This window comes from Aotus nancymaae, unplaced genomic scaffold (genome assembly GCF_030222135.1).
Source record: "Aotus nancymaae isolate 86718 unplaced genomic scaffold, 86718_ANA_hifiasm-v0.15.2.pri h1tg000009l, whole genome shotgun sequence".
NCBI lineage: Eukaryota > Metazoa > Chordata > Mammalia > Primates > Aotidae > Aotus > Aotus nancymaae.
Genome location: NW_026988420.1, coordinates 12,528,636 through 12,555,562, shown reverse-complemented (window position 1 = coordinate 12,555,562; position 26,927 = coordinate 12,528,636). Strand labels below are relative to the sequence as shown.

The following is a 26,927-nucleotide window of genomic DNA, read 5'->3' as shown; positions in this document are numbered from 1 at the left end:
AAAATCCATGGCAGTAACTCATATATTACGCAAATTTACATCATTATATTTTTACACATTCACTTATTTTCACAACATTTTATTTTTCTTTTTCATTGACATTATATATCAGCATCTGTCATTTTGTTAGTTATGATTGCAAAAGTAATACATGGTTATAATAATTGAGGTTAAAAATACTATAGTACTGGTAAAACTGTTTGACCCAAGACATTGTAATGTTCTTTGATATTATCACATTAGACCAATGTAGAGTTGGTTGGTGCTACTTTTTGGGGTATAGCTATTTTTTTCGGGAATCCCTCTGGGCAGATCTCTGTTGAACAATGAAAATCAGTTAGCTATTTAAACTAAAAAGAACACCTTTGATTGAGTTGATGCCCTATGCATGGAAATTAACTCATCATTAAAAATTGCTTTTGATAAAATGGGGAAAAGATTTCCTAATTAATAAACGGTGCTGGGAGAACAGGCTAGCCATGCAGAAAATTGAAACTGAACTCCTTCCTTACACTATATACAAAAATTAACTCAAGATGGTGTAAAGACTTAAATGTAAAACCAAAAACTGTAAAAAACTCTAGAAGGAAGTCTAGGTAATACCATTCAGGACATAGACATGGGCAAAGATTTCATGATGAAAATGCCAAAAGCAATTGCAACAAAAGCAAAAATTGACAAATGGGATCTAATTAAGCTAAAGAGCTTCTGCATAGCAAAGGAAACTGTCATCATAGTGAACAGACGATCTGCGTAATTGGAGTAAGTTTTTACATTCTATCCTTTTGACAAAGATCTAATATCCAAAGTTTATGAGAAACTTAAATTTACAAGAAAAAAGCAAATAACCCCACTAAAAAGTGGGCAAAGTACATGAACAGACACTTGTCAAAAGAAGGCATAGGCTTGGTGTGGTGGCTCATGCCTGTAATCCCAGCACTTTGGGAAGCTGAGGTGGACGGCTCACCTGAGGGAGTGCGAGACCAGCCTGGCCAACATGGTAAAACCTAGTCTCTACTAAAAGTAAAAAAAAACAGCTGGGCATGGTGGTGAGCACTTATAATCTTAGCTACTCAGGAGGTTGAGGCAGGGGAATCATTTGATCCTGGGAGGTGGAGGTTGCAGTGAGCTGAGATTGTGCCACCGCACTCCAGTCTGGGTGACAGAAGAAGACTCAATTTCAAAAAAAAAGGACATACTTTCGACCAACACACATTTGGTTAAAAAGCTCATCACTGATGATTAGAGAAAAGCAAATCAAAATCACAGTGAGATACCATCTCACACCACTCAGATGACTATTATTAAAAAGTCAAAAAACAACAGAGGCTGGCAAGGTTTTGGGGAAAAAGGGATGCCTTTACACTGTTGGTGGGAGTGTAAATTAGTTCAACCATTGTGGAAGACAGTGTGGCAATTCCTCAAAGACCTAGAGGCAGAAATACTATTTGACCCAGCAGTCCCATTATTGAGTATATACCCAAAAGAATATACATCATTTTATTATAAAGATAAATGCATCAGTGTGTTCACTGCAACACTACTCACAGTAGTAAAGACATGGAATCAACCTAAACATCCATCAGTGATAGACTGGACATAGAAAAGGTGGTACATATACACCATGGAATACTATGCAGCCATAAAAAAGGAACAAGATTATGTTCTTTGCAGGGACATAGATGGAGTTGAAAGCCATTATCCTCAGCAAACTAACGCAGGAGCAGAAAACCAAACACCCTGCATTCTCACTTATAAGTGGGAACTGAATAATGAGACCACATGGACACAAGGTGGGAATCAACACACACTGGGGCAGAGTGGGGGTGGTGGGGGGAGGGAGAGCATCAGGAAGAATAGCTAATGGATGTTGGGCTTAATACCTGGGTGATGGGATCTGTGCAGCAAACCACCATGGCACATGTTTACCTATGTAACAAACCTTCCTGCACATGTACCCCTGAACTTAAAAGTTGAATTAAAAAAAAAAAAGAATAAGCAAAGCAAAACTAAAACAAAACTTAAAACAATTGCTTTTGTTACTTGTTTTTAGGAGATGTATCATAGGTTCTACTGGTCTTCCTTACTATCTGTCATACCCTGATTCTGTGGCATATCTTCCATGGGGTTGGTGTGCCAGAAAATGAATTTAAGTACCCACTCTCTGTGTGATACCTTTGTTAGATGAGACTTCTTAACATTTGCCTAGTGCCTGTTGGGTACTTTTGGGCTGAGTCAAGTCTATTTAATAAATCACATTTACTACTTTATTTTTCTGGTAAAACACTGCAGTCTGCTGCAAATGAGTGGGACATTTTTCTGTATCAGTTTTCGACTTTCCCTGAAATAGTTATAAAATGTGCTGTAAGAATTCTAATTTTCTTTCCTATATATATATTTTTAAATACAGATCTTTATGTTTTATTTTAATCTTTCATTTTTTTGAAATGGAGTCTTGCTCTGTCGCCCAGGCTGGAGTGCAATGGCGCCATTTTGGCTCACTGCAACCTTTGCCTCCTGGATTCAAGCAATTCTCCTGCCTCAGCCTTCTGAGTAGCTGGGATTACAGGTGCACGCCATGATGCCCGGCTATAGATCTTTATTATATCATATGGCTGCTTTGTCATTTAAGCCTATTTTAAGGCAAATTTTTAAAAATATCAACAAAAGAAGAATAATTTAGGTTAATAAAGTAAAAAGTAGGGTTATTAATATATTTGAAATTTCAGCCACTTGCTTGAAATGAAATTGTTTTGAAAGTTTATTACCAAGATTTAAAAGTGAAGCCAAATTGTTTGAATGTGAAATAACTATTCCTTCTACAGTGATGACCAAATGCAGAACTATAGTCATTGTTTAACCCCTTTTTACCCATGCAAGTTGGTTCCTTTCTAATTGGTTGTGGAATTAAGACGAATAGAAACTCCACTTTCTTATATGAATGATCTTTTTTTCCCCCTAACTTACAACCAATTGTTGAAGACTTAATTTTTACTTTAGTGAGAATTTAATATTAACTTTTCTTCTCAACTAGTGTTGCCTTTTCTGTGGCTTTTCATTTCTTTTACCAGTTGATATAAAAAGAGAAAGTAAAACTAAAATAAAAAGGAAAAGAAAACTAAAATATTAGAATATTTTAAAGATTTGTTGGTCTGTACCTCTCCTGTTGAATACAATTATATTTTATAGTTATCTATAGATCTAATTTGTCTATATTCTATTTCAGTAGCATGACTAAAATTGAATTGGTTCTTCTTCAATCAGAATTTTTTCCTGCTTTTTAGATCTTTGTAAAAGCTTGTAATTATGAAATGCCTTGCTAGAGAGGAACTGAAGAATACCATTTCATTTGAAATTTATAGAGGAACTGAAAATCAGACCATCATTTCAAACATTTCTCTTAGACTTGCTAATGTTCTCGTCTTTAACCTCAGAAGGCTCAGTGAATTTTAATTTAAAAACAGTTTTTCTTTTTGTATTGAAAAGAGTTCTGATACCAAGTACTCAGAGTTTAGCCAAACTTCAGAGACTAAGGGCCTGCACATGATTGCCCTTTTGACACCAGCCTCAGTTTTGGTGGTCTCCAGGTTACCCTTACTTCTGAGTACCTAGCTACAAATTTGAGGTTTGATAATTCCCTAGAACAGGTCACAGAGCTCAGGAAATTATGTTTACAGTTTTATTATAGCCAAAGGATATAAAAATCATAACCCAGCCAAATGAAAATACACATAGGACAAGGTCTGGGAGGGTTCTCAAACACAGAGTTTCCACTGTTTTGAGGAATGTTTTATCCTCCTGGCATCTTAAGGTGTGACAGTATGCAGAATATTGCCAACCCAAAGCTCCCCAAGCTTTTGGTGTTCAGAGTTTTTTTTTTTTTTTTTTTAAATTGTCTAAAAACATAAAAAATTTACCTGTTTTGAGTATGCAGTATAATAGTGCATACTCAGAAGGAAAGAAAGAAGGAAGGAAGGAGGGAGGGAGGAAGGAAGGAGAATGTTGGTAAAAAGAAGAGAGTAAAACAGTTTGTGCACATTTTGTGCTACAGATCTCCAGAACAGATTTCCAAATCTTTTTTTCTTTTTGACAGAGTTTCGCTCTTGTTACCCAGGCTGGAGTGCAATGGTACTATCTCGGCTCACCGCAACCTCCGCCTCCTGGGTTCAGGCAATTCTTCTGCCTCAGCCTCCTGAGTAGCTGGGATTACAGGCACGCGCCACCATGCCCAGCTAATTTCTTGTATTTTTAGTAGAGATGGGGTTTCACCATGTTGACCAGGATGGTCTCGATCTCTTGACCTTGTGATCCACCCGCCTTGGCCTTCCAAAGTGCTGGGATTACAGGCATGAGCCACTGCGCCCAGCCCCTTTTTTCCTTTTTTTATTTTTCCAGAACTTTTTCATCTTGCAAAATTAAAACTATTCATTGAACAGCTTTTCCCTCTTCCCCTTCCCTCCAGCCCCTGGTAATCACCATTCTACTTTGTATTTCTAAAAGTTTGAGTATTTTAGATACCTGAATTAGTTGTCTTTTTGAGACTGGTTTATCTTAGCATAATGTCCTCAAGGTTTATTCATGATGTAGTGTATGACAAGGTTTCCTATTTAAGGCTGAGTACTATTCCATTTTGTGTATATACTGCGTTTTCTTTATCCATTCATCTTTTGATGGACCTTCAGATTGATTTCCACCTCTTGACTGTTGTCAGTAATGCTGCATTGAACCTGATGTTCAAATATTTCTTTGAGATCCTGTTTTCATTTCTTTTGGATATATACCTAGAAGTGGGATTACTGGATATTATGGTAATTCTATTTTTAATTTTTTGAGAAACTTCCATAGTGTTTTCCATAGCTGCTGTACCATTTAAATTAATTAATTAATTAATTAACTTATTTATTTATTTATTTTTAAAAGATGGGGTTTCACCATGATGGCCAGGCTGGTCTTGAACTCCTGACCTCAGATGATCCACCCATCTTGGCCTCCCAAAGTGCTAGGATTACAGGCGTGAGCCACTGCGCATGGCACTATTTTTTGAGGCAGAGCCTCACTCAGTCACCCAGGCTGGAGTGCAGTGGTGCAGTCTCGGCTTACTGCAACCTCCACCTCCCAGGTTCAAGTGATTCTCCTGCCTCTGCCACACCTGAGTAACTAGGATTACAGGCATCTGCCACCACTCCCTGCTAATTTTTGTGTTTTTTTTTTTTTTTTTTTTCTTTTTGAGATGGAGTCTTGTTCTGTTGCCCAGGCTGGAGTGCAGTGGTGTGATCTCGGCTCACCACAAACTCCACCTCCTGGGTTCAAGCAGTTTTCCCACCTCAGCCTCCTGAGAAGTTGGGACTATAGGCACGTGCTACCATGCCTGGCTAATTTTTGTATTTTTAGTAGAGACAGGGTTTTACCATGTTGGCCAGGTTGGTCTTGAACTCCTGACCTCTGCTGGGATTATAGGCCTGAGTCACTGTGCCTGGCTGAGCTGTACCATTTTATATTCCAACTAACAGCAAAGCTTCCAGTTTTTCTACATCCTTACCAACATTCATTTTCTATTTCTTTTATAGTGATCATCATACAGGGTGTGAGGTTATATTACACAGTGGTTTTTATTTGCATTTCCCCAGTGATTAGTGATACTGAATATCTTTTCATATGCTTACAGGCCATTTGAGCTGTAGAAGTTCTTACATATTCTGGATTTCTACTGTTTACCAGATATACGGTTTGCAGATATTTTCTCTCCTTCTATAGATTGCCTTTTCACTTTGTTGATTATTTCCTTTGCTGTGAAGTTTTTAAGTTTGATATAGTTCCATTTGTCAGTTTTTGCTTTTTTTTGCCTGTTGCTTTTGGTATCATACCTAAGAAATCATTGCTAAATCCAATGTTGTAAACTTTTTCCTCCCTGTTTTCTTCTATGAGTTTTATAGTTTCAGGTCTTAAGTTTAAGTCTTTAATCTATTTTGAGTAAATTTTTGCATATAGTATATGGTAAGAGTCTAACTTCAGTCTTTTGCATGTGAATATCCAATTTTTCCAGCACTGTTTGTTAAAGAGACTGTTCTTTTTACCCTCTTATATAGCTTTGGCACCTTTGTTGAAGATCATTTAACCATATACCTGAGGGATTATTTCTGGGTTCTCTGTTCTATTCCATTGGTCTATATGTCTCTTTTTATGCATTATCATGCTGTTTTGATAACTCTAACCTTGTATTGTATATATTTTGTTTGTTTGCTTGTTTTTTGTTTTTGTTTTTCTTTTTTTGAGACAGAGTCTCTGTCGCCAGGCTGGAGTGCAGTGGTGTGATCTCGGCTCACTACAACCTCCGCCTCCCTGGTTCAAGCAATTCTCCTGCCGCAGCCTCAGGCGCCCGCCACCTCACCCAGCTAATTTTTGTATTTTTAGTAGAGAAGGAGTTTCACTGTGTTGGCCAGGCTGGTCTCGAACTCCTGAACTTGTGATCTGCCCGCCTCAGCCTCCTAAAGTGCTGGGGTTACGGGTGTGAGTCACCTCGCCCAGCCCCTTGTATTATATTTTTAAAAAGTATGGGCCAGGTGCGGTGGCTTACGCCTGTTATCCCAGTACTCCTGTTCTCCCAGCAGTTTGGGAGGCCGAGGTGGGTGGATCACAAGGTCAGGAGATCAAGACCATCCTGGCCAACATGGTGAAACCCCCTCTCTACTAAAAATACGAAAAATTAGCTGGACGTGATGGCAGGTGCCTGTAGTTTCAGCTATTCAGGAGGCCATATAAGAAAACCCACAGCCAATATAATATACAATAATGAGAAACTGAAAATCAATGTGCAAAAATCACAAGCATTCCTATACACAAATAATAGAGAGCCAAATCATGAGTTAACTCCCATTCATGATTGCTACAAAGAGAATAAAATACCTAGGAATACAACTTACAAGGGATGTGAAGGACCTCTTCAAGGAGAACTACAAACCACCACTCAAGGAAATAAGAGAGGACACAAACAAATGGAAAAACATTCCATGCTCATGGATAGGAAGAGTCAATATCATGATAATGGCTTTGCTGCCCAAAGTAATTTATAGATTCAATGCTATCCCCATCAGGCTACCATGGACTTTCTTCACAGAAATAGAAACAACTACTTTAAATTTCATATGAAACCAAAAAAGAGCCCATGTAGCCAAGACAATCCTAAGCAAAAAGAACGAAGTTGAAGGCATCATGCTAACTAACTTCAAACTATACTACTACAAGGCTACAGTAACCAAAACAGCATGGTACTGATACCAAAACAGAGCAGTGTGTTCATTGTAAAAAAAAAAAAATTTTTTTTTTTGGAAAATAGTTGCATTTAAAATAACAAAAGTCTTTTAATATTTTATTTCCCACTCTTTTTTGTTTGTTTCTGTCAATAGTGAGCATGTTGAAACACACTATGTTAAATAATACAATTGAGGATACAATCTAGGGTTTTGTATAATTTTTTCATACATAACACTGCATATAAACGTACACTACATAACCCACCGCAGATCAGTATTTTCCTATGTCAGTAAATAATCTTTAGTAATACACTTTTACCGTGCCTCTTTTTTTTAATGTTAGCATTATTTCTAGTTTCATGCATAAATTAGTAGATCTATTAGATAATTTACAATTTTTTTCTTGATTTTCAAGGACTTAAAGGTAAATAATTATTAGTATTGATACCTTATCTTCTCATATTGTTCATGATAATAGGCAGAGCTATATCCTTTCAAACTAGTTAGCTTTCTCTTTTATTTATTTTATTTTACTTTATTTTTTTGAGACAGGATCTTGCTCTGTTGCCCGCGCCGTGGTGCAATCACAGCTCACTGCAGCCTTGATCTCCCAGTCTCAAGCCACCCTCCCATTTCAGCCTACTGGGTAGCTGGGACTACAGGGGCATGCCACCATGCCTGGCTAATTTCTTTGTATTTTTTGTAGAAATGGAATCTTACTATGTTGCCCAGGGTGGTCTTGAACTCCTGAGCTCAAGCAGTCCTCTTGTCTTGGCCTTCCAAAGTGCTGTGATTACAGGCATGAGCCACTGCACCTGGCCAGCTTTCTTTTTCATTGTCTTGCAGTAGGGCTAGAGCTTAGACTTTCCCTTTTCTTAGGCTTTTTTTTTTTTAATGCTTTAAGCAATACTTTTAACATCCCCTCAGTTTTTATGAAAAATGCATAGGTTATATTTCAGATATACGTATTTACATATTTGGTGTAAGGTTTTTTTTTTTTTTTTTTTTTTAAATTATACTTTAAGTTCTGGGATACATGTGCAGAGCATGCAGGTTTATTACATGGGTGTGCATGTGCCATGGTGGTTTGCTACACCCATCAACTTGTCATCTACAATAGGTATTTCTCCTAATGCTATCCTTCCCCTTGCCCCCAACCTCCCAACAGGCCCTGGTGTGTGATGTTCCCCTCCCTGTGTCAATGTATTCTCACTGTTCAGTTTCTACTTACAAGAAAGAACATGTGGTGTTTGGTTTTCTGTTCTTGTGTTAGTTTGCTGAGAATGATGGTTTTCAGCTTCATCCATGTCCCTGCAAAGGACATGAACTCATCCTTTTTATGGCTGCATAGTATTTCATGGTGTGTATATCCCACATTTTCTTTATCCAGTCTATCATTGATGGGCATTTGGGTTGGTTCCAAGTCTTTGCTATTGTGGTGTAAGTTTTTGTGTATATTTTAAATCTGTTTTTCTTGCAGGTAAGCCATTATTTTATTTCTTGCTTTTTTTTAACTTTTTTTCATTACTTTACTTGAATATTTATAAGAGGGCACTGTGCTGGAAATGTGAGGATAAATTCTGAAGGAAATTTAAAAATGTAAGTAGAGAGTTATAGATGCTCATATCTGATAGTGTGCACAGGTGAGTTTTAAAGTTTCATTGATGGGTGTAAAATAAATCTAGAGTTTTGGTTGTTTCCTCCTCTTGCCAGGGTCCTGTATTAATAGGAAGTTCACATGGTGGTGTCAACATTGAAGATGTTGCTGCTGAGACTCCTGAAGCAATAATTAAAGAACCTATTGATATTGTAGAAGGCATCAAAAAGGAACAAGCTCTCCGGGTATGTTGTATTCCTGAAAAATTTCCAGCTTATGATTAGAGAATGACGACACATAAAAATAATGGTACAACTGAAGTAATTGTCAAAACTTTAAAAAAATTTTTGAGTGTTAGGCAAAATTTGTTTGAAGCACAAATAAGATATAGCACATTTTGGAATTATTTACAATTTTTTTATAGCTCCATAGATATTTCAATATGGATTATTTTAAAAGAGTCACTATACCATTACTATACCTAGTAAATTAACAATAATCACTTACCCAGTCATTCAAATTTCTCTAGTTGTTTCAAATCATTTTTTCATCTACAATTTGCTTGACTCAGGATTCAAATAAGGTCTTTCATTGTTATTTTATTTTTATTTATTTATTCATTTGTTTGTTTGTTTGTTTATTTATTGTGAGGTGTTGTCTTGCTCTGTCACCCAGGCTGGAGTGCAGTGGTGCGATCTTGGCTCACTGCAACCTCTGCCTCCTGGCTTCAAGCAATTTTCTTGCTTCAGCCTCCCAAGTAACTGGGATTACAGGCGCGTGCCACCATGCCTGGTTAATTTTTGTATTTTTTTTTTTTTTCATAGAGATGGGGTTTCACCATGTTGGCCAGGCTGGTGTTGAACTCTTAATGTCAGGTGATCTCCTATGTTGACTTCCAAAAGTGCTAGGATTACAGGCATGAGCTCTGTGCCCAGACCCTTCATTGTTACTGATATGTCTCACAGGTCTTTTATAACTTACAGATTTCTCTTTTTGCTCTCTTTGTCTTTTTTCTTTCAATTTAGTTGTTGAAGAAACTGAGGTGATTGTCATTCATTGTTTTTCATAGTCTGGATATTATATCTTCATGGTTTAAATGGTTAAACATTTAAAATATTCCTGTCACCCCTTTATTTCCTATAAATTGTATAGAATGGAAGGGACACTGTCTTACATACCTACATGATAGAGCAGTGGTTTATGAGTGATTTTAAGAATTCAATGAACGCTGTGGTCCATCTTTTAATTTATATATGTTCAACAATAAAATTTTGCCTTCAGTTTTGCTAGTTTTTTCTATTTTCCTTGTGTGCTTCTTTCTCTCTGTTCATCCCCCCCACTGAAAAAAAAGCCACCTTTGAGTTAATATTATGACCTGTGAGAATTGCTTGGTAATATTTGTAATGCTGCTATTGAATTAAATTGTTTGCTTTGGATATAAAGGTAAGTGACTCATCTTTTTGTTTGTTTGCTTGTTTTTGACATGGAGAGTCTCGCTCTGTCACCCAGGCTGGAGTGTGCAGTGGAGTGATCTCGGCTCGCTGCAACCTCCGCCTTCCAGGTTCAAGCAATCCTCCCACCTCATTCTCCTGAGTAGCTACGATTACAGGCATGCACCACCATGCCCGGCTAATTTTTTTTTTTTTGTATTTTTAATAGAGTTGGGGTTTCACCATGTTGGCCAGGCTGCTCCAGAACTCCTGACCTCAAGTGATCTGTCTGCCTCGGCCTTCCAAAGTGCTGGGATTACAGGCATGAGCCACCGTGCCTGGCCTAATGACTCATCTTAAAAGAAAAATTTGAATATTGAACTTTGAAGTTAAACATTTCTTAATGAGAAAAATATGTCAGAACAAGTTTATGGTATTGAAGTACAGCAAGTGTAAGAATTTTGACTGGCACAGAGGTTTAAAGGAGATAGAGAAATGTTTCTGATGGATAGTAAAGCAAATAATTTTGGCAGATAAATGATATAATTGTTTAAAAGTCATGGATTTGATTTATTAGGTAGTTATGTGAAGATGATGACTGGAGAGTGAAATTTAGAAGAGGAGGAAAATACCTGATTTACAAGAATACCTGAAGGAATAATCTAAGATTATAGCATTTTGCATGATGGTGATGAGTTGAAGAGGTGCCTAGCATTAGCAAATTGATGTCATAATTGATTGATTAGAATTATGTTGTAGTTTTCAAATGTTTAAACCTAAACATTTAGTTTTAGTTTTAGTTTTTTTAGGTGAGTTGTGACATAGTGAAAAACTTTCATAATAAAATGGTACTTTCATATTATTCTTTATTTGAAATAGATCATAACAAAAGTTTACATTCCTTAGTGCTTTTTTTTTTTTTTTTGAGACAGAGTCTTGCCCTGTCTCCCAGGCAGGCGTCCAGTGATATGAGCTCAGCTCGCTGCAACCTCCACCTCCTGGGTTCAAGCAATTTTTGTCTCAGCCTCTTGAGTAGCTGGAATTACAGACATGCGCCACCACCTGGCTAATTACTGTATTTTCAGTAGAGACAGTGTTTTACCATGTTATCCAGGCTGGTCTCAAACTCCTGGCCTCAAGTGATCTACCCTCTTTGACCTCCCAAAGTGCTGATATTATAGACATCAGCCACTGTGCCCAGCCATAGCTTGATCACTCACTTTATTTATTGGCATTTGACTTGTTGCGAAAATCTTTTTCAAAGAATTTAAGATTTTTTGTTATTGAAAATCAAAAGAATGTGTGGCAACCTTAAACAGTAATTGAAAAAGAGGAAAGAATTCTCCATAGTGTTCCTGAGCAGTGGCGGCACTGTTAGAATAAACATATAGACATGTGTCCTCCATACCAGTGGTTCAGAATTGCTTATGGAACTTTAAACGTGATAGATGCTTGATCCAGTATAGAACTGGCAAACCAGCACTTCTGAGTTGGGGCCTTGATAATGTATTGTTTAAAAAGCTCTATGAGTATCTCTAATTGGGAATCTGCTCAAGACTGTAAACTCCTTTATTATAAAGTTAAATACCTTTATCTTTTTGTCCTAGCACAGTGCCTGGAATATTTTAGGTGGCCAGTAGATTTTTGAATGAATGGCCTAACACTCATTTGACTATTTGATATGTATTCTTATTGCTTGGTAGACACTCTTCATAAATTACATAAAAGGTAAAATAGGGTCTTCTAATATTTTGACTATGTGATATGTATTCTTATTGCTTGGTAGACATTCTTCATAAATTACATAAAAGGTAAAATAGGATCTTCTGATATTTTGGCCATTGTTTGGACCATTGGGGTTGACAGTCCACACTTTATATTTTTAGTAGAGATGGGGTTTCACTGTGGTGGCCAGGCTGGTCCCTAACTCCTGGCTTCAAGTGATCCGCCCACCTCAGCCTCCCAAAGTGCAGGGATTACAGGTGTGAGCCACTGTGCCTGGCCAATATTTTATATATAGTTTTAATAAAATATAAGCCTCTTCCTTCAGCGTAGGTTGACCATAAAGCTTAGACAATATGGAGACTATGAAATAAACACTGGAACTGTAATCCAGGCCGATGGCAAGTTACTTGATCTCTCTGAGTCTCATCCATAAAATGGGCATAATATCTACCTTTTGAAGATTTTGAATAAAAAGTTTTGTTTAACCATTTAGTAATGGTAGCTGCTATTTCAGTGATTAATATTTGACTGTAAATGACTCATGTTTATCATTTAAGTGATAAACTGCAAGGTTTTTAAATTTACAATAATGTTGATTAGACATATGCAAACTACCTGTAATAAAAAGACATACTGATTTCAGCTTGCACAGAAGATGGGATTTCCACCTAATATTGTGGATTCAGCAGCAGAAAACATGGTCAAGCTTTACAGCCTTTTTCTGAAATACGATGCAACCATGATAGAAATAAATCCAATGGTGGAAGATTCAGATGGAGCTGGTAAAGTATCTTCTTTTGTCAAACATGATTATGCATTTATTCCTCTTTCATATGCCTCCCATGGAAGTTAAACTCATAGAAGTTAAACTTCTACCTATGTAGAAGCTTATTTTATAACAAATAGAATGATTATGAAGAAATATTAAACCCATTAAAACAAACTATTAAACCCATTAAAACAACAAAAAAACAAAACAAAATAAATAAATAGATAAAACACCTTATAGAGACAGAGGGGTCAGAACTGCACTGCCCAAAACAGTGACTATCAGCCACATGTAGTTATTTAAATTAAAATTAATTAAAGTTACATAAGATTTAAAAATTGATTTACTTAGTTGTACTAGTCATGGTTCAAACATTCAGTAGCTAAATGTGGTTACCATATAAAGAGAGCACACATATAGAACATTCCCATCATTGCAGAAGGTTTCATTGGGTAGTACTAGGTTAGTGTATCCAGTGTGGTGGTGATCGAGCTGTAATTTTATGGAATTAGCTATCTGGGTATATATAGGTTGCATGCTATATACATTTTGCATCTTTCTTTATTCACTTAATAACGTATCCTGGGGAACTCTTTATGTCTGTGGGGTCTTTATATATTAAAGATGTCAGTCTTTTGTCTGACATTTGGCTTGAATCTTTTTCTGAGATTTTCCTTTGTTGTTTAATGTTATTTGATTTTTGGGGAAATATTTTTGTTTTTGTATGTACTCAAATCTCATTTTGACTTCCCTTACTTTTTTTTTTTTTGAGACTGAGTCTAGCTTTGCTTTGTCGCCTAGACTGGAGTGCAATGATGTGATCTCGGTTCACTGCAGTCTCCACCTCTCGGGTTCAAATAATTCTTATGCCTCAGCTTCCCAAGTAGCTGGGACTACAGAAATGAACCACCATTCCCAGATAAATTTTTTTTTTGTTTTTTGAGATGGAGTCTCACTCTGTTGCCAGGCTGAAATGCAGTGGTGCAATCTTGCCTCACTGCAACCTCCACCTTCCAGCCTCCTGAGTAGCTCGGACTACAGGCATGCGTCACCATGCTCAGCTAATTTTTGTATTTTTAGTATAGAGACGGGATTTCACCATTTGGCCTGGATGGTCTCGATCTCTTGACCTTATGATCTGCCCACCTCGGCCTCCCAAAGTGCTGGGATTACAGGTGCGAGCAACTGCGCCTGGCCAATTTTTTCTGTATTTTTAGTAGAGATGGGGTTTCACCATGTTGGCCAGGCTGATTTTGAACTCCTGACCTCAGGTGATGTGCCTGCCTCAGCCTCCCAAAGTGCTGGGATTACAGGTGTGAGCCATTGCGCCCGGCCGACTTCCATTACTTTTATGCTGAGAGATTTTTTTTTTTCTCCATCTTAAGATCAGTAAATACTCATCCTCAATGTGTTCTATTTTTTCTTTTGGGTTTGTTTAGTCGGAGATGTTCTATTTTTTAATTGTTTCCTTTTTTACTTTTAAGTCTTTAATCAATTAAGATTTCCCTTTAGCTTTACTTTTCATTTTTTAGAGTATCTTATTCTAGTTTTAGTGAAGCTAAAGTAAAGGTTCTGCAGTGATAACTTTATTTTCTTTTTTAAAGCTTTCTAGTAAAGCTAAAGTTCTGCAGTCAGATTAAACTGTGGCATTAAGGTACTCTAAAAAACTCTAATAGTAAACTGCATAAAGGCACACTTGGAATTTAAAGTCCAAATGTGATAAAGTCCAAAGGATTTTGAGAACAGAAGTCCCAAGTCAAATTCTCTTCTTTGAGTTAGAAGTTTAAAGAAATTAATATTCTCTCTAATTTATTGTTTGACTGAATATTAGCTAGAGGAATTACAAATTCTAGGTGGAGTGGGATTCTTTCAGCCATGGCAATTTAGACTATTTTACATGGGAATGGGTTGAGTTTCTTCATGGTCTCAGAAGTTATTATTGTTTGAATTTTAAGTCTCTTATGTGCCTCACATTTAAAGAAGTAAAATATATATATATATGTATATAAAAGCTTTGACTCCTCAATTACCAAATTTTTTGGGAAAAAAACACCCCAAAACCCTAGCCATGCATCAGGAACAGTTATTCGAAGCATTATTATGTTCCCAGAACCTTGGCCTTAGTTTTATCAAAGGTTGTGGGAGAAACTCAGTGATATCTGAGTGAAAGAGAGTAGACAGATACTGGTCTCACCAGAATACTAGTTATCCTGATTATTTCCCTGTGGACTTAAACTCAGGAGAAATCTCCAAGCAAAAATTAATTTTGATACTATGCATTCGTGATTTCCAGAGGGGAGAACTACCAGTATGTGATCTCCCCTGTTGAGCACCATGATTTTGGTACCTCAGTGTGAACTGAGTATGGGTTCTACTGATATTCTACCCACACTTGCTTGTGAGCATGTATTGTCAGTGGCTGCTTCTACTGCCTGTTACAGAGCTTCTGCCTAAGAAATCTCTTTCCTAGGAATTTCACGCTATTTTCCATTGGAGAATTGCCCTCAGCTGCTTCCTCAGTAAACCTGCCTTGATCTCTAGAGTGTACTCCAGAGGCCTTGCAAAGACTGCTGCCTTTACTAGGTGTTCCTCATGTCCCTGCCTTTTTTTTTTTTAATTTAATGGGCATGTATATAACCCTTTACCCAACATTTAGAAAAACACTTTTTAAAATCCAAATACAGATTTTAAAAAACTGAAATATTGAGTCACAAATTAAAAAGTATCAACAAATATCCAAGAATTCATAATATAGATAATGGTTTTTAAACACAAAGCAATAACATTGGAAATTGATACAAAATATTATGTTTTTTAATTTTTTGAAACACAGTCTTGCTCTGTTGCCCAGGCTGGAGTACAGTGACACAATCACAGATCACTGCAGCCTTAACCTTCTGGGCTCAAGCAAACCTCCCTCTTTAGCCTCTTGAGTAGCTGGGACTACAGGTGAATGCCACCATGCTTGGCTAATTTAAAAAAAATTTTTTTTGTAGAGACAGGCTCCCGCTATGTTTCCTAGGCTTGTCTCCAACTCCTGGGCTGAAGCAATCCTCCCACCTCAGCCTCCCAATGTGCTGGGATTACAGGTGTGAGCCATCACACCCAGCCTATTTTCTTTTAATTTAAAGAAAATACTTTCAAATAATTTATGAATTAATGAAGAATTAATAATGGAAATGAGAAAATATTTCAAACTGGACAACTACAAGGAATGTAGTGTTCATTGTGAGGAATACTCAAAAGTGGTCAGTTTATTAATATTTAGGTTGGTGCAAAAGTAATTGCAGTTTTTGCCATTTTTAAAAAAAAGTCAATTACTTTTGCACCAGCCTATATAACTTAAATATAATTATCTAAGGATTAACTAAAAACTCTCCAAGAACCATCCAAGAGTGGATCCTTGTGCAATTTATATAGAAAGTAAAAAGGATAAGTATTGTCGATTTTTTTTCTATTCAGCAGCATTAATTTACTTTAATGGGTGATGTTTTGCTGAACTAAATCATTCCTGACTATGAATATGGTACCGTGTGGCCTTTTTTCCCCCTTAATCTTTAATTTTGATATAGAAATAAATAGTATAAGGAACACCCAAATTCCCTTTACTCAACATTGCCATTTGTTTACATTTTACCCTATTTTATTCTCTGTCTGCTCTCTTTCTGTCTGCATGCACATGCATGTGTGTGTATAAATATATATATATATATATTTGGAACCATTGAGAGTAAGGTGGAGATACTTTTCTCCTAGTGTCTAAAAACAAGAACATTCTCTTATATAACCTGACTACATTTATTAAAACCAAGAAATTTAATACTGAGAAAATATTATCTAATTCATAATTCATATTCAGAAGTAGCCAGGTGTCCTAGTAATGTCCTTTATCACACATTGAATTTAGTTGTCACGTCCCTTTGACCTGGAACAGATCTTTGTTTTGGCTGGGTTTATAGTTTTATAACCTTATATGCCAAACCCTGACACCTCAAAATATCTCCCAGAGGCAGATGTCAAATCTAGGCAATAATGTATGCTGACAATTCTGAAGACACTTCTGTTTTCATTTTACCAACAATTTTAAAGCTAGCTTGTTTAGTAAAGGTTTACTTAAGTCATATGAACTTAAAAATTGCTTGGACTTATTTACTTAATTTATGGGCACTCTTACTTATAAACCAGTTTGGTAGATACAACATAAAACAATAAGTGTACATACAAACAAACACATTTAGACATGTATACACACATACAAATGAAAATCCAATAGTGTTTACCTTGGAACTCTAGCCGTGAGATAGCAGTACAAACTCAGTGGTTTTACATGGTTATACTTTGTTTACCCGATAGGTAATCCACTGAAAGCTGTGAACCAAGACTTTGAGTAAAGCAGTTTTTGTCACAATTTGATTTTTTTTTAAGGCCAAACCTCCCCAGAACACTGTGGCCAAACATCATCAAAGGAGAATATCACATACTAACCAGGCCCAACCCTGCGTAGGATAGCAGCACCAAAGCCTGGATACATGCAACTCCATCCAATGAACTTTTTCATTCATCAGCAAATTCCAGATTCCAAACAACGCTGGGACCAAACGGTATTGCAAAAGTGTGTCATTTTACCAAATTCTAATTTCTTTTTTTTTTTTTTTTTTGAGACGGAGTTTCGCTCTTGTTACCCAGGCTGGAGTGCAATGGCGCGATCTTGGCTCACTGCAACCTCTGCCTCCTGGGTTCAGGCAATTCTCCTGCCTCAGCCTCCTGAGTAGCTGGGATTACAGGCATGTGCCACCATGCCCAGCTAATTTTTTGTATTTTTAGTAGAGATGGGGTTTCACCATGTTGACCAGGATGGTCTCGATCTCTTGACCTCGTGATCCACCCGCCTCGACCTCCCAAAGTGCCGGGATTACAGGCATGAGCCACCGCACCCGGCCTATGACTATATAAAACACACACAATCACCCAAACACAATCCAACTGCTACAGCAACAAACAAGCTCCAAGAATATCCACACTGAAACACTTGGGGTGCTTCGTCTCTCCATCAGTTGGGCTTGGTCAACTGCAAACAGAAATTTATTAGGAATTTCCCAAATTGAGAAGAGCTGATCCCACTGTCTGGTACCCACAAAAGATATTCACTTGCCTGGACACAACCCACAATTACAAAAAAAGCCCCCAAGAATGTTCATACTGAAAGTTAGGGTGCTTCCCTCTCTCAGTCATTTGGTCTTGTTCAACCTACAAATGAAAATTCTTTTAAAACTTTCCCAAATTGAGAGGAGCAAATCCTGCTATCTGGACCCACAAAGGACACTCACTTATATGGATGCTGATATTAGGTTTCAAAGACAGTTCTAAGGAGGCAATAAGGAAGGTGGTTGGGGCCAGCTGTGATGGGGCCAGAGAGAAACTGATAGCTTCAGCCAAAATTGGGTGGGCAGCTGCTTAGGAGGGCTTCTGAGACTCCTGGCCCGTATCAGCTGAGTCACAAGCAACATGTTCCTGGTCAACGAACCAAAATCCGTTACAGAAACACCAGGAGTTTGGTCTAGGTCCTGCTACTCGCCACACAGAAAGCCAATTACTAAGACGACAAGTATTGTCAAGGAAGAGGGCTTTAATCAGGTGTTGCAACTGAGGAGATGGGAGGTCAGTCTCAAATGCATCTCCCTGACTAGCTAAAACTAGGGGTTTATACAGCAGGGAAAAAAAATGTTAACAATATGTAAAAAAAAAAATAGGAACTAGGGAGGGTCAAGGAAGCAATCATGATGAATGAGGGGTCCAGAGTCTCATTGTCTGGATGTGGTGATCTGGTGAGTTTCAGTTCTTTGATAGATTTTTTTTTGAGAGGACTGAAGATCCCTTCCTGAAGAAGGAACTCAGATAAAACAAATACAAGTTTCAAACTTTAAGACCAGAAAGGTCAATTTCACTGTTTATCCAGAAGAACAATCTATGGGACTATTGGGTTGATTTCAATTTGCTCATATATTTTTGTTGTTCTTTCCTACCCATAGATCAAGATTTACCAACATTGGCACTATTGACATTTTAGGGTAGGTTGATTTTTTTGTTATGGGAGGCTGTCCTGTGCTTGGTAGGATGTTTTTCAGGATGTTTACCCAGTAGCATTCAGATGCCAGTAGCAACCTCCATTTGTGACAACCAAAAATGCCCCCAGACATTTCCTAATGTCCCCAGTGGGACAAAACTGCCCCTTGTTGACATTCACTACTTTAGATTCAAGTTTCCACCTGTTATATCCCTTGAACCTGAAGAACTTTCTGTAGCATTTCTCTTAGCACAGTTCTGCTAGTGATGAATTTTGTTGCCATTAGTCTGAAAATGTCTTTATTTTGTCTTTCTTTTGAGGTATATTTTCACTGGATATAGAATCTTGGCTTGATATATTTTTCTTTCATCACTTTTTTCCTGACCCATTCTCCTTTTCTTCCAGTTTCATGTTAGACTTCTTGATATTGTCCAAGAGGTCATTGAGGTGCAGTTTCTTTTCTTTTTTCTTCTATAGATTAGATAATTTCTCTTTGTCTTCAGGTTCACTGACCCATCACCAGTCTGCTGTTAAGTTCATCCAGTGAATTTTTCATTTCAGATATCATACTTTTTAGTTCTAGATTTTCCATTTTGTTCCCTTTTATAGTTTTATTTTCTGCTAAGATTACCTGTGTGTTCATTTATTATGACCATATTTTCTCTTAAATCCTTAAACATATTTTAAAAAGTTAATGATCGTCTCCTCTTTATTCCTAATCTGGGTTACCTTGGGTTTAGTTTCAGTTGACTGTTTTTTCTCTTTACTAGTGGTCACATTTCCCTGTTTCATTACAGATCTGGTAATTTTGACTTGTTTTCTATACATTTTGGGAGATACGGTATATAGAGTGAATTCTATTATCTTCCTCTGAAAGAATATTGATTTTTGTTATTGGTACTTAACTTACTTGGGCTCCAAACTTTGTCTCTTGTGTTGGGCAGCTGCTGAAATTGCTCACTTCTTTCAACCCTTTATCTTTTCAGGAATTGCAAGGAGAATGTTATAGTTACATTAGAGTGAGGAACAGGTAGAGTGCTAAAGGTGAAGTCAGAGAGGTGACCTTTGTAAGAGCCATTTTGGTAGAGTGCTGGAGGTAAAAGCCTAATTAGAGTGGGTTTAAGAGAGAATGGCAGGAAAAAAATTTGTTACAAGGAGTTTAAGCATGGGGATTGGCACTTAAGTATTTTAGGCTTTATGGACCACATATAGTCTTGGGTGCTGCTGTTTTTCTTCTTGTTCTTCTTTCTTTTCCCTTTTGTCTTCATAATACTTTAAAAGTGTAAAACCCATTCTTAGCTTACAGGCCATTTGAAAACAGACACAGACTGGGCTCAGTGGCTCATGCTTTTAATCCCAGCATTTTGGGAGGCTGAGGCGGGCAGATTACTTGAGGTCAGGAGTTTGAGACCAGCCTGGCCAACATGGCAAAACTCTTTCTCTACTAAAAATACAAAAATTAGCTGGGTGTTGTGGTGCACACCTGTATTTCCAGTTACTCGGAAGGCTGAAGCATGAGAATTGCTTGAATCTGGGAGGTGGAGGTTGCAGTAAGCCAAGATCATGCCTCTACACTCTAGCCTGGGTGTCAAAAAATAAAAATAAAGATAAAAACAGGCACAGGCCAAATCTGGCCGTAGTTTGCTCACCCCTCTATTTCTTTTTTTCCCAGAGATCCTTGTTCTGAGACCCCTCTTTTAACTAGACAAATCTTCAAGGAGATTTGCTGTGTCGTGAAGAGTAAGGGGGAGATGGGAGTTAAAATAATTTTTTTTCTTTTTATTAAGCGGAGGAAATAAAACTTTTAGCAAATCGGCAAGATTTAGTCAATAGAAAGGTCAGGGGGAGGCAGATTTATAATGTAGGAGAGATGGAATTGCTGGAACAATATTTTTGAGTAGCTGAGAGGGTATGGGATATGGGGCCAAAGTGATAGGGTTAGCTGGAAACAAGGATAGTTAATTTTTGACAATTTTAAAATATTTTTGAGATTTTCTTTTTCTTTAGTGCATAGCATGGATGTAGACCCAATAAATTTGATGGGGCAGTTTTAATTCCCAAATACTCTTTTTTTAAGGAACAGTTTGAATTCATGATGAACATAAATTGAAATACTTTCAGTAAATAACAAAATTAAAATGTGTCTTTTCCCTAAATGAAAGACTATTTGATACTTTATTGTATCTGCCTTGAAATTAAGGTCATTTTCTTTTTTTACCTTCAAAGTATTGTGTATGGATGCAAAGATCAATTTTGACTCTAATTCAGCCTATCGCCAAAAGAAAATCTTTGATCTACAAGACTGGACCCAGGAAGATGAAAGAGACAAAGATGCTGCTAAGGCACATCTCAACTACATTGGCCTTGATGGAAATATAGGCTGCCTAGGTACCATGTGTTTTTATGTTATAGTTGGATTCACTAAGTTTAATTTGGATTTACTAAGTTTAATTTATTTTCTCTATGTTTGTTGCTTATACAAATCATTTCCCCCATATAGTAAATGGTGCTGGTTTGGCTATGGCCACAATGGATATAATAAAACTTCATGGAGGGACTCCAGCCAACTTCCTTGATGTTGGTGGTGGTGCTACAGTCCATCAAGTAACAGAAGCATTTAAGCTTATCACTTCAGATAAAAAGGTAAGGGCAGGGCTTGATGTATTTTTATATCCTATAACTATATAAAATAAATACATTGAAAAGTGTATTTTTTATACCTTAGAATTCATATATATGTCTTTTAATATATATATTTTGAGTCCTTTTTTGCCATATCTTGAATTTTTTTTGCAATTCACCAAGATACTCTTCTAAAACATTCATTTTAATGTTTGTTTAATCCATCATTATAAATGTGCCGTACTTTAGAGCTATGTATTTATTAATGATTATCAAAGTGCAAGGGATGTTAATTATCATAATTCAAAAGACATAGGTATTATTAATCACTAGATATTTGTTAAGGAATGTATCTATTGTGTGGCCAATGTAGATTTTATAAGGCTTTCAAAAAAGATAATAATCTCTGTGGAACTAGTCTTACTGGATTTAGGCCGAGAATTCTTCATTGATAGGGATCATATCTTATTAATTGTTGCTTCTCCTAGTGTCTGGTAAAATGCCTAGTACATACTGGATGTAGACTGAGAATTCTTCATTGATAGGGATCATATCTTACTCATTGTTGCTTCTCCTAGTGTCCGGTAAAATGCTCAGTACATATGTAAGTCATTAATCAATATTTATTATTGGTGATGCTGCTGACAATGTACATTTTTCTTTGTGGTGTTAGACTGTAGAATTGTTTAAAATATAAGTTTATTTCACTGCCTTTCCCTTTGAGTCTACAGACTTACTTTCCATATTAATTAATTTTGCAAAGAGGATTAAACTAAAATGAGTTGTAAAATGTGTATTTCCCTTCTTTAATAATTACTCAAAAAAATGTGAACATTTTATGGGAACTAAATTTCTGTAGCTTCTTTTGACTTGAGAAGCATAATATTAAAGACAATCTAATTATCTAACTATTGAGTACTTACTAAGGTGAATTAGAATTCTAATTGCTTATTTTCCTAAGCATGGCTTTTAGGGCCCAGGTGCAAAAATGGAAAAAAGTATATGAAGAGTTACAGTGTAGGGGACTGACGTGATGGGCATCAGAATTGGAAACAGAACGGGAACCCACTGTGTCAATGTGGATAGCATTGAAGTGGCCATATATTTTGTGATGATCACTGTGCTTGGACTTGGGAATACATGGGCCCTTCTCTTAAGTTACTTACAGTTTTACTGGGGTGATTGACAGTAGCACTGTGGAAGGACAGAAGACAGAGGCAATAACTGGGAGAATCAGAGTGGCCTTCACTGAATGGATGTTACTTTGTGCAGTCTTGAAAATTAAATGAGGGCACGAGGAAGAAAATATACAAAGACATGGAATCCAGAGAGGGCCATTATGTTCATGGGTGGTAAGATGCTTACGTGTAAAGAATATGGCATTATTGGGATAAATGATAAGAGATGATGTTAGCAGATTGCGACCACATTTGTGAAGATCCCTATATCTATAGTTAAGGAGTTTGGATTTTAACTCGCTACCCCACCACATATACAAATACGTATATCTATTCCCTGCCTTTTTGTTTTTTATTTTAAACAAAATTTTAGAAGAAGATTAGTAGAGAGTGAAATGAAGAGTAGGGAGACACTGACAGAAGAGATCAATTTGGAAGAGAATTCATTTGTTATGAATTCTCTTGTCATGGAAGAGATCCCTGACAAAGACAATATCAGTAAGAATAAAGCAAAGAAACAAATGAACCTAACTTAGAGGCATTTCTGAGATGAGTTCCTTAAATTCATATTTTTCTTTTCTTTTCTGAGAGCCTCATAGAAGGGTTGTTTAAGTTAACGTTAGGACTTTGGGCTGGGGAGAATCATTGGGTGGTGATGCCTTTCATTCTGTCAGAGGCAAAGTAAAGGAGTAGGTATTTCAGAATGAATGTCAAGTTTGGATTGTGGTGACTATATCTAGTAGACAGTTGGTTGAAAAGATACTGTATTTCCTATAGTGGAGAAAAGCTGGAAGTCTCAGGAGTTGGTGAGGTGATCCATGCAAGTGAGATGAGGAACCAAGCATGGAACCTGGCCCCTCCATTCTTGTTGAAGGGTTGCATAGAGAAGGAAAACCCAAATGAAAAACAGAGAACAAATGACAGAGATAGGAGCAGATCAGGAGAAAGTGGTGACTTCGAAGGGCCAAAGTGAAGAGTTTTGAGAAGTAAGGCATTGGGAGACAATGTCAAATGCTTGTGGGGAGCATTCAGACAGAGTAAGGACTGAAAGAGGTGAGTGGGAACCTTAGTAAGAATAGTCGAACAGATGGAGGCATAGGCCAGATTATAATGGATTGATTTGATCAGGAATTGAGGGAGTAGAAACATCCAGGAGAGATTACTCTTCCAAGATTTTTTTCTTTTTAAACAAAGGCATGGAAGGGGTGTAGTATTATCAGCTGAAGACAGTAGGATTTAGGAGAGTTTTATGGTGTATGTTTTCTTGCTTGTTGAGAAGATCAAGATGAGCTGTTTCTAGTTGGAGGAAGAGAAGAGGTTTGAAAATAAAAAGAGTGAATGTAGCTAGAGGCATGATGACCTGAAGAAATACAATATAGTAAGTAGATGGAGATAATGATCTCTTCCAGGTTAGCTTTGGAAAGGTGGTTACTCCTTTCCTGAGGTGCTACTAGAAAGGAAGGTTGTATGCTAAAAGTTAGAGAGCTTGAGTTGGATAGGAGGCTTATGAAGAGAGTTAAAAGATATGACGCAGACTACTAAGTTGAGGATTGCTGATGAATCATTATTTTATTGCTCTTCAGGTTATGCTAGTGTTACCAGTTTTGTTTTGAGTTTTTACTTTTCCTTGAATAAACTATGGCTGGAATCATCCAAAGACGCATTGTTTGAAGTAGCATGGCAGAGGAATAGGTATGGTAGAAGTCAGCAGGCAGGTAGCAGTGTCATTGAATTGCTCAGTCATATGTTCCAGGCTCTATAGTGAAGGAAGTCAGATCCATTGAGAGCTGATAGACTAGAAGATTACAGAGGGATTGAGGGACGAGAGGCTTTTAAGAGGAAAAGATTGGGTTTGATAGAACTAGAGGTAAAAGGCATTAAAGTGAAAGGGGAGGAGGTTGAGCAGAGAATGAGATTTATACATTTGATATTCTAGAGGGCACTCATTCTGGTCTAGTTTAGGATTTATTCATGGTAGTAATTACTTTAAATGGACTACAGGTGAAAGTGGCTTGGTAGAGTAAAGATCCAAGAACTTTAAGACTGGAGTGTTTGATGGTGCCTAGTGGTAAATATGAAAACTATCCAGAATGAGGTGAGAGGGAGAGAGATGAGAGATGCCAAAGGCTACTATTAGTTCTAGTCTATTATGAATTCCAGAGCTTCATTTCTTGAAGGTCTGGGAATAATAGTGGTAAGGTAAACAATGTGTAGTATAGCTCAGTGTGTCTCAACTGTTTTCATGGCATGGCATTCACAGAAGATATTTCAGTGGGGCTTTGGAGGTAGATGGAGATTGCTTGTAGTCAGAGTCCACTGGCCCTGAGGCTCCTGCTGCCCCAGAACGTTCCTAGCTGCCCCAAGAATTGAAGGGAACAATATTTTGGTGTATCTACAACCCATTTTTTTTTTTTTTTTTTGAGACAGAATTTCTCTCTTCATTGCCCAGGCTGGAGTGCAGTGGTGGGATCTTGGCTCACTGCAACCTCTGCCTCCTGGGTTCAAGTGAGTCTCCTGCCTCAGCCTCTCGAGTAGCTGGGATTATAGGCATGTGCCACCATGCCCAGCTAATTTTATGTTTTTAGTAGAGGTGGGGTTTCGCCATGTTGCTCAAGCTGGTCTCAAACTCCTGACCTCAGGTGATCCGCCTGCCTCAGCCTCCCAAAGTGCTGGGGGGATTACAGGCATGAGCCACCTCGCTCAGCCCTCTGCAGCCCATTTCAGTCTCACTGTTTGAGAAGCCCTGGTGTAGCTCAGTGAACTAAACCCTCTTTTTTTAAAAAAGGAAGATTATTTAGAAGGGATAGGAGAACACTGATTCAGAACTGTCATTGTGATGGTGAAAGAATACTGACCCAAACAGGCCCTGAGATTTGGATGTGAAATGTAGCCAAAAGAGGGCCATATAGAAGTTGGTTGAATCTTAGGGCCTAGTTTGTGTGAAAAGTTGATTGCATTGACAGGGATTATTTTGCATTGAGCAGTTTATGCACACCTACCCCCAAGGGCCAAGGGATCTGAGAGGCCAAAGAAAGAGGCTGGCAAATCCATTTCTCAGAAAGAAACTAAATTTATATAGGGACTTAAAAACAGAAGCTATGGCTTGGGCAGCTGCGAGATGGTGGATCCCCACACTTGCCCTCCAGAAAGTATCCTTCATATAGTGAGCTTTTTTTTTTTTGGTAACACCTGTGCAGCTGTCATATCTCAGACCCTCCTGTCAAACTTGTGACCATTGGGGAAGTTAGGTAAGCATCTTTATGAGGGGTCATTTATGCTACAGGCATTGTTTCTTTATAAGGGTTATCTATGCTACAGGCAGTATTTCTTGACCTTGCTGCAGAAGGCCTTGCTCTGCAGGAGTCAAATATTGGTCATTATGGCAGTTTTGCTTCAAGATGGTGTTACTCTTGCCATGCAACACACCCTTTTCCTACAGGGATAAATAAGAAATGATAGGTGACAAACACTAAATTGGAGATCTTGCTCATGCGACTATCTTATAATATGATCTGGGAGTAGTCCTGTTGGTGAATGGCCAAGTTTAACAGGAGAAAGTAAATGGAATTGGATTCTCTTATTCATATGATATATAGTAGAGAAGGAAATGTGAACCAGGTGTTGCAATTACCCAAGGAGGTGGAAATAAGTCCTGGTGAGCAGTGGACTACACAGACTTCAATAAAGAGAGCTAGAGGAGGGTATGGTGGTTTGGTCTGAAAATCTTTTTGTCAAATTAATGTTTATCATGAAGCACATATACTAGTATTTTTTTGGGAAGAGAATTTAAATTTCTTTTAAATTTTAATCTATCAGAACACTTTATTCATAGGTACTGGCTATTCTGGTCAACATTTTTGGAGGAATTATGCGCTGTGATGTTATTGCACAGGGTATAGTCATGGCAGTAAAAGATTTGGAAATTAGAATCCCTGTTGTGGTACGGTTACAAGGTGAGTGTAAAAGATATCTTGCAATTGTTCCTAATTCCTTAAAAGTTTGCATTTCCATGGAGTTCAGTTCATTAAAACGTAGTTTTAAAAAGCTGTGTCTTTGAAAGTGTTACCTAATATGAAATTTTAAAACTATATTTTTAAAAAAATTTTAACATTGGGCAAAAATGTATATAGTTTTGCTTGGTATAATTTGATACACTTTTTATTTGTTGTGATTTGTCTTGAATTCTGATTTGCCTGAATTACCAGGGCTTTTACAGTATTTTCTTTGATTTAGAAGCATTTATGCTAAATGATGGAAGTCTCCTCTGTTGAGGTTTCATTCTTGTACCATGT

General features: G+C 37.3%; 1 protein-coding gene across 1 annotated transcript in view; it reads left to right on the top strand.

Annotated features, from left to right (window-relative positions):
• The window catches only part of SUCLA2 (succinate-CoA ligase ADP-forming subunit beta), a 46,693-nt gene that overhangs the window by 13,226 nt on the left and 6,540 nt on the right, over positions 1-26,927 (top strand). The window contains exons 5-9 of the mRNA XM_064373557.1: positions 8,964-9,092; positions 12,646-12,784; positions 21,062-21,223; positions 21,336-21,478; positions 26,468-26,588. Of these exons, the coding sequence (XP_064229627.1) occupies positions 8,964-9,092; positions 12,646-12,784; positions 21,062-21,223; positions 21,336-21,478; positions 26,468-26,588 (694 nt within the window). The remainder of the gene's footprint in view (positions 1-8,963; positions 9,093-12,645; positions 12,785-21,061; positions 21,224-21,335; positions 21,479-26,467; positions 26,589-26,927) is intronic.